At 32.0% G+C, this 8328-nt stretch overlaps 1 protein-coding gene across 1 annotated transcript; it reads right to left on the reverse strand.

The window, feature by feature from the left end:
- Positions 1–3819: 3819 nt before the first annotated feature.
- On the reverse strand, positions 3820–5582 carry LOC140884212 (dof zinc finger protein DOF3.7-like). Its single transcript, XM_073290894.1, has 2 exons — positions 5443–5582; positions 3820–4717 (listed from the first exon to the last, which is right to left on the reverse strand). The coding sequence occupies exons 1-2, from the start codon at positions 5464–5466 to the stop codon at positions 3947–3949; spliced, it is 795 nt and encodes a 264-aa protein (XP_073146995.1). The 5' UTR covers positions 5467–5582; the 3' UTR covers positions 3820–3946.
- Between the last annotated feature and the right edge of the window lie 2746 nt (positions 5583–8328).

Below are 8328 nucleotides of genomic sequence, written 5' to 3' on the forward strand. Positions count from 1 at the left end.
ATTCATTGCAAAATTCTTCAAACGGAGCAACATATTCACCTCCTCTATCACTACGAATTTTTTTGATTCGTTTGCCTAATTGATTTTCAACTTCATTCTTATAGGTCTTAAATGCTTCAAGAGCTTCATCTTTTCTTCTTAAAAGAAACACATAACAGAATCGTGTGCAATCATCTATGAATGTAATAAAGTACTTTTTCCCACCTCTAGTTTGTACAAACTTTAAATTACAAACATCAGTGTGAATTAGTTCTAGAGGTATTGTACTTCTTTCCACTGTGTGAAAATGTACTTTAGTTAATTTAGCTTCAACACATACTTCACATTTGTAGTTTAAATCAATCTTAGTTCTTGGAATAAGATTTAATTTTCCAAGTTTTCTCAAAGTGTTGAAGTTAACATGTCCTAATCTAGTATGCCATAAATTAGAACATTCAACCAAATAATTCAAAGCATTAACTTTATTACTTTCAAACTCGCGAAGTACAATCATTACATTCATCTTGAACTGAAACGACCCTAACTCTATAATAAATAAATATGCGGAAATATTTTTTTTTATACATACTAAATAAAATATGCACATATATGCCCATACATATATGCACAGAATAAAAGATAAATAAATAAATAAATAACTTAAATAAAAATTGCATTCTCTAAATAAAATAAATATCTGAGTCAAACATTTAATTAAAAATACTGCATAAGAAAAAATGATTTAAAATTTGCATTCACTGAAAATATTCAAATAAAATATTCAAAACCACAACCACTGAAAATAAATAAAAGTATAACATGCTGAAATATTCAAAAACATGCGTAATGACTCAGACATCTATCACGGTCACGGGGTCACTGCATGTCCGCTCATATGTCCTCGCCGCCGGTGGGTACCACATCCTCCTCTACGAACTCACCTGCACCATACCAGTATAGTAAGCCTAGAGGCCCAACATGCTAACATAACAAGGGTTTAAAATAATTTAAATCACTTTGATACTAATACATAACATATAGATGAATGAGCATGCTTAAAAATATCATGGCATAAACATAACTTAAATTAACTTAAATAACATAATACATAAACATTGTTGAGCAGTTAAATTTCTAACATCGCATGGTTGTATCCGTAGTGTAACCTTAAATCATACATTAAATACTGATCAACGTGAAAACCAACGTACGTGGCGGTGACGAGTCACCTCTTAAATTGGCAGTAAACTGCCCTTCAATAGTTCACATATGGGGACGAATCCCCCTTAAATTGTCACACTACTTCAACTTCCAACATAAAATATTTTATTATTGCTCAACCTTAAACATTTAATTATGCATAAAATTATTTCATGAATGCATGTACTTAAATAAAATGTGTATCCTTCATATATATTTAATTTAATTTCTTACTAACATATAAATATTAAAATAACTTCAATGCATAAAAATAATTAAATATATAATCAGGACACATGCAAATTTCTCATGGATTGTACTGGACTGCTGGTCCTAACACTCAAGCCCAATTACTTAAATCTGGCCCAATAGGCATCACTAAGAACTCGTAATGCCCATATCTTGTCCTGAAAGCAGTCTTAGACACTACTGCTGATAGATCTATTTCAGACAAGTCAATATGCACAGATTTGTGTTGAATAACATTTTCCCGGTACTGATTGTCCTTCTTCGGTAAGCGACAATCCTTGGCTTTGTGGTTCGTCTTCTCACAGTTCCAACAGGTTCCTTTCCACTTCTTGTTCTTCCCTTGCTTCACATCTTTCCCAAACTGTTTCCTTTTCTTCGTAGCGTTTGGTTCCACTGGGTTTGCCTTTGCTTCCATCGGCATTTTACCAGTTTTGATCTCCGCTTTGCGATTGTCTTCCTCAATTTGCAGCCTGACGATCAAGTCTTCGAGCCCCATTTCCTTGAGTTTGTGCTTCAAATAATTCTTGAACTCCTTCCATAAGGGTGGCAGTTTTTCGATTAATGCAGCCACTTGGAAGGACTCACTGATCATCATCCCTTCAGCCATTATATCATGGAGGTTGATTTGGAACTCTTGCACTTGGCTAATCACCGTCTTGGTATCAACTATTTTGAACTCGAGAAACTTTTCGACTACAAATTTCTTTGTGCCAGCATTATGAGTTAGGCCCAACCCCTTGTCACAACTTAGGATATATATAGTGTCATCTATTCCCATATTTTACTAATGTGGGACAATGAGTATCAATCTCATTCAATCAATCCAACTTGTCCAAACAATTTTTCCAACAAAAGTGTATATAGATTATTGAACCCAAAATCCCGGGGATTTATGGTGAAAAATAATTTAGAGATGATCGAGATCTGGGAGAGGGGGAAATGCAAGGTTTATGTATTTTTTTCTTACTAAAATGTTAATATTAAATTATTATTATTATTATTATTATTATTATTATTATTATTATTATTATTATTATTATTATTTTTATTTTTTTTAAAAAAAGGTGAAGGAAGAATTGTGATGGGCCAACATCTAGAGGGTTTACTGAGTGGGCTGGATAAGTTGTCAAGCCCGCTTTCCGGGTATAGGGGAATATCAGTGGGCCCCCAAAGGAGAGCAATATTAGCAAAAATTTGTTTTTAAATTTTATATTTCTGAAATGAAATATACATACATACACACACATATATATATATATATATATATATAGATATATTGCAATTTGCATATGAAACTATGATGCTTAAAAAAATTATTTTACTTGGTTTTACTTTTAAGAATTTTTCATAATGAAAAATAGAAATATAGAATCAACTTTATAGCTGGATCATTAGTGAACATAATTTTTTTAATTTATTGTTAAAGAAATTAAATTGGAGATGTAGAAATACCATTATATATCTTCTACATTATTTTGACTCATTTAGGTGATTTTACAAATAAAATAACACAAAAACACCATTTTTAACTGAAGTATAAAGTATTTGTCTTTCCTTTTTTGTGATTTGGGTATATAATAAACTATCTACGACAAGTTTGTTCGATAATGTGTTGGTAGGGATCGACTAGGGAGAATCGACTCATAATCTTTAACAAACGATCGTATACTCCCCCAAAACTTGGACAATTCTCAAGGGCGAAGAGAAGTTTTTTAAAATTTTGTTTTTAATAAAATGTTATGCATGAAATTTTAAAATTTTAGTTCCGAGGAGAGAGAATAGTTTACATTTAGCACACCAGGATAACGCACAAGGAGAGATTATCAACTCTTTGTAAATCAAATATACATCACCGAATGTGTATATACATATCATTTATGCATCTAATTAATTTTGTGTGTTTTTATGTAAGATAAATAGTGTGATTTCACAGATCGTTGTAGTTGCTTAAGTAATTACCTATTAGCATTTGAAAATACTAAAATTTTCGAAAATTAAAAGATATATTAATAAGATTGAAATTTGATAACACAAACAATAAAAATCACATAAAAGCAAATACACGTGAAGAAAAGAAGCAATTTTCTCTGAAAGTTATAAGGTAATTAATTAGCCACAAAATTCGGATGTCAATGTATGGTACAAATTCCACATCTCCCTTGGTCCCTTAATTTAGATGAATTTCCATTTAAAGAAAGCAAAATATAAAACCCATGCACCATAAATTCCCAGAATATGTCAAAATCCACATCTACTAATTATTAAACCCTGAAAAACAAGCTGGTACAAAATTGATAAAAGAATACTTCAATTATTATACTATAAATCTAAATCCATGCACTACTCATGGCAAACAAAGGAAACCATTTGATCACAAGAAGCAAAATAATATTAATGAAATTCAAAAAAGAAAATTAAAGAAGATAAATTAATAACCAAACACATGCCAATATATCCCCTCACATATAAATCTAAATTTCATCATATATAATATATAATTATTAAAAATAAATATATTTCACCATGGACCTCTTAATCCAGCAAGCATTCCATTCCAAATATATCCATTCTCTTCTCCTTGCCCTCTTTCTTGATCCAATTCTTGATCATTTTCCTTCAAACCCTCAAAAGAGGGAATGATTTTTGATGAGCTTGCATTAATATCACCATCTTGAAGTACTCCTTGCAACTTCTCACTTCCATTCTCTACCCAATCTGATGGAAAATTCTTGAATTCTTGTGTAGAAACTAAACCAGATGAGTAAATTATCGAGTCGGTATCATCGGCCATATGCACGTGATCACTAACAAAAGAACCAGTGATGAATCCTCCTGATGGAGAGCTATTAGCATTAGGGTTTTGAGGGAGATTAAGGTAAACCGGCGCCAGGCCAACAAACTCATGAGACACCCCATTAAAGCTGTTAAAAGACGTCGTGGACGGATTAACAGCGAAATTTAGGGTTTGCCCTTGTTGAATAATCTTGGGATTTTGTGGTGAAACTAATTTTGGTGGGCTGTGATTTGGAGCTGCTTTTCTCGACGACGACGATCTTCGATTCTTTCTTGAGCCTCCCCCTACAGGAACATTTCTCAAAGAACCTCCATTAGTCCAATACCTTCTACATGTCTTGCAGAAGTATCTTGGCTGAGATAAGCTGTAGTTGTTGTAGTAACAGAATTTCGTGTTGATTGAGTTGCATCTCGGACAGTTTAAAACCTCGTCTTTAGGCGGCCTTTGCTTCTTTTCTATGCCTAAAGGCCTTGAATTTTCATAAACTTCAATACCCTAATTGAGTTCAGGCAAGAAGATCGAAGTAAGAAGAATAACATAATTCGATCGGTAATCGGATTACACATACCGCGCATGGAGGAAGAGCTCAAAAACACTGTTTTAATTTGGATCACAATATATCTCATGATTGCTAAAAGCTTGATTCAATATATATAAATCAGTGCATGATGTAAGTTGATAAAAAAAAATTCAAGATCGAAATTAAAGGCTGAAGCTTTTGCTTGAGAATTAATTCATTCCTATAAGCTATAAAGAAAGCAAATGAATAGAAGAATCAAAAAATTAAACAGACGATAACAATGTTCGCTGGCTTTTCCACAAAAGCAATATCAACAAACTGAATCCACTTTCTCTTTTCTTCTGACAAAAGTGAATTATTGAGAAAAGTTATATATGATAAACTATAAGATAATGTAGTGCGTACTATATCATAACATATATATATACAAACATATCAAGAAAAAAGATTGTAAAATACAATTCAAAGCAGAAAAAGATTGGTGGGGTTTGATAATCTCAACTACTAGGGGGGTAAAGTGATCAACTTTAAACTTAAATGGTCATCAAGAAAAATATATACAAATTTCAAAAACAAGATCTAAAAATATAAACCCTAGAAATCCCAAATAACCCTAGAAATTAAAGAAGTCTCTCTTTTTCTTTTCTTTTCTTTTCTTTAATTTCATTTTTTTTTTTTGCTTTTTAAAACATAATTTTACCTGCGTCCACTGAGAAGCATCCATAGCAAAAAAGAAAGTAGAAAAGGAATGAAGGAAGAGAGGGGAAAAGATGAGTTAGGGCGTTGAAAGAAAGGAAAGTGAAGCACTTTTGTTAAAGGAAGAAAGTTACATGCATGAAGGGTTAGTCTTTGGCGTTTCTGTGTGTTTTCTTGCTATAATAGGTGCCCGATCATGGTGGGGGGATCATATATTATTAAATGCAAGTAGATCGAACAGGTGGGTTTACGTGGACCGGATCTAACCTTTCTCTAATTTCAAAAAAATAAATAAATCTAAGCATGTTTGTTTCTTTATGATTTTCGATTATTTATGTTATCGAATTTGAGTATTAATCATGTATATTTCATTTTTTTTCTTCAATTTCAATCATTATTCATGTTAGTTACTGTTGAATTGTTGATGTGACATTGCACATATCAGTACCATGTTCACGCCACGTTATAAGTGTCGCGTTGGAGAAAATGACTTTTCAACCAAAGAAAAAAGACAAACAAATAAAGATATGAAATTTGACAACAAAATCGTTAAAACATAAACTAAGTGTTCAAGATTTTAATTAGTAAAAGCAAACATCACATTCATGATAAATATAATAAAACTAAATGTCCGAGGCACATTTAGTCTAGAATTTATATTCATTACAAACTCGTTTCTATCATGGCTCTTTTCAAGATTTGATAATGTTAATACAAAACACCAGTAAATGAATTAATGAAAAATTATTATTCTATATATTATATATATATATATATATCTAAAAATAGCATTGATTTAATTTGATTTAGGTGACTTTTGGTGGAACGTTTATTTTTCATGAGTGGGCTGTGGGTCACGTACTTGTTAGGGAAAAATCCCTATAAACTTAAACCCAGAATCATCATGCTAAATCGTTAAGATTAAATACTGTAAACTTAAGCGGAAGCGTACCTTAATTCATAACAATTGATACCGATGTAGATCTGCATGGTTTGGCCTTTCAGATCAACACGATTTGCCTTGAGAGTTCCTTCAGTTCTCTCACGCTCTCTAACTATCGATGGGAATAGAATAGAATGACATCAACATCGTGTGATCTGGGGACCATAACCCTATATTTATATTTTGGGATTCTATTTAAGCTCATCAATCAAATAGAAAAGCCCACTAGTATCTACACATTAAAGGCCACACCCTATTAGATACATTAAAGCCCAAATAAACCGAAATCTTATTTAGATCACTTTTATGGGCTAACTTTATTTGACAGTCACAACACATAATTATTTACATATAAGCCCAACGTTGGATTTATGATCCAACAATCTCCCACTGGACTATATGTAAAACTTTATAATTATGTTTTGCAAAATAACCAAATGAGCTCAACTTTGCTGTCATTATCGAAATGTATCTACTGCTAATCCGGTCCATCAATCATACTAACATAGGATCAAAGAAGCCTTTGTCACATTCATCGTAACTCGACCCATCAATGGTCACATATGCCAGATAACTGAACGACATGGATTATGATGTGGATGTGTAGCATGAAAATTTCATGTAATGTGATCTTAACATGCCTATTTCCAACTGGTCCACCCTTAACTTTAGTGAGATCAACCAAAACAGAGTCAGAGTGTGAATAAACCAAAACCTTTATTTCTGCAGAAATAACTTTTCTTTATGTATCCATAAACCAAAAATCGAATAACCAAACATGTCTATAAAAGCATTTAAAATTACAAACTCCCACTGAAACTGAATATTCTTGATTGACGAAACACCCATACAAATAATGTGCACACAAAACCTTTTGGGTGATAGTCCCTTAGCAAATGGATCCACAATCATGGAGTTTGTACCGATGTGCTTTATAAACACTATTCACTCTGAACTCTTACTTCAATAATCAGAAACTTGATTGGATGCCTTGTAACACACTATAAAATCTACTGTCATGACAAAATAGACTATAACAACTGACTTTTTAGTACTCTTTTGTGAGATGACACTTTTTAGCAGTAGATTTAAATAGTCCAACATAGTTTCACACTATTTAGGCATCCCTTAAATCAGAGTCAGTATACCAAATGATCTCAAAACCGATCTGACCTCTGATATGTGAGCATATAATTCCTTATATTTTCTGTAAATTCCATAATACATAATTGACTAATTTCCAATAGTTTATTCCTGAATTATTTAAATATTTGTCCAACATCTCATTCACGTATATAAAAGCTTTACGTGTATATACCTTAGCAATACATTAGATTCTCTACCGCTAAGTCATAGAAAATCTTTTGTATTTCTTTTCTTTAAATCATTATTAGGGCACTGGTTGAGACTAAATTGTCTCCCTCAATTTAGGGTATCAACTTGTTTACAATCTTTCATCCCATATCGCTTTAAAACTTTTTCGATATAGCTTTTTTGTGATAATCCAAGAATACATCGAGATTGATCCCAATGTATCTGGATACCCAGTACAAAAGATGCATCACCAAGATCATTCATCTCAAAATTCTTAGCTAGAAATCTCTTGGTGTCATGAAACATATTTATATCGTCACAAGCGAGCAGGCTATCATTACATAGAAAACCAGAAAAATATTTACTCCCACAGACCTTATGATATATACAATCATCAACCAAATTCATCTCAAACCGAACGAGATGATCACATGATGAAATGTAAAAATATCATTTATTAATTAAAATTCAGTACTATGTCAATATATTCCTGAAGAGTCTTTCAAATAAACCAAAGAGAAAAACCTTTACAATTATATCATCTTACTGTGTAAAACCTCATTGATGACAAGACGAGCCTTATATCTTTCCACACTACCTTTTGAGTACTCATGGTTTTAAATATCCATTTAG

The sequence above is a fragment of the Henckelia pumila genome, chromosome 2 (genome assembly GCF_033568475.1).
Source record: "Henckelia pumila isolate YLH828 chromosome 2, ASM3356847v2, whole genome shotgun sequence".
Taxonomy (NCBI): Eukaryota; Viridiplantae; Streptophyta; class Magnoliopsida; order Lamiales; family Gesneriaceae; genus Henckelia; species Henckelia pumila.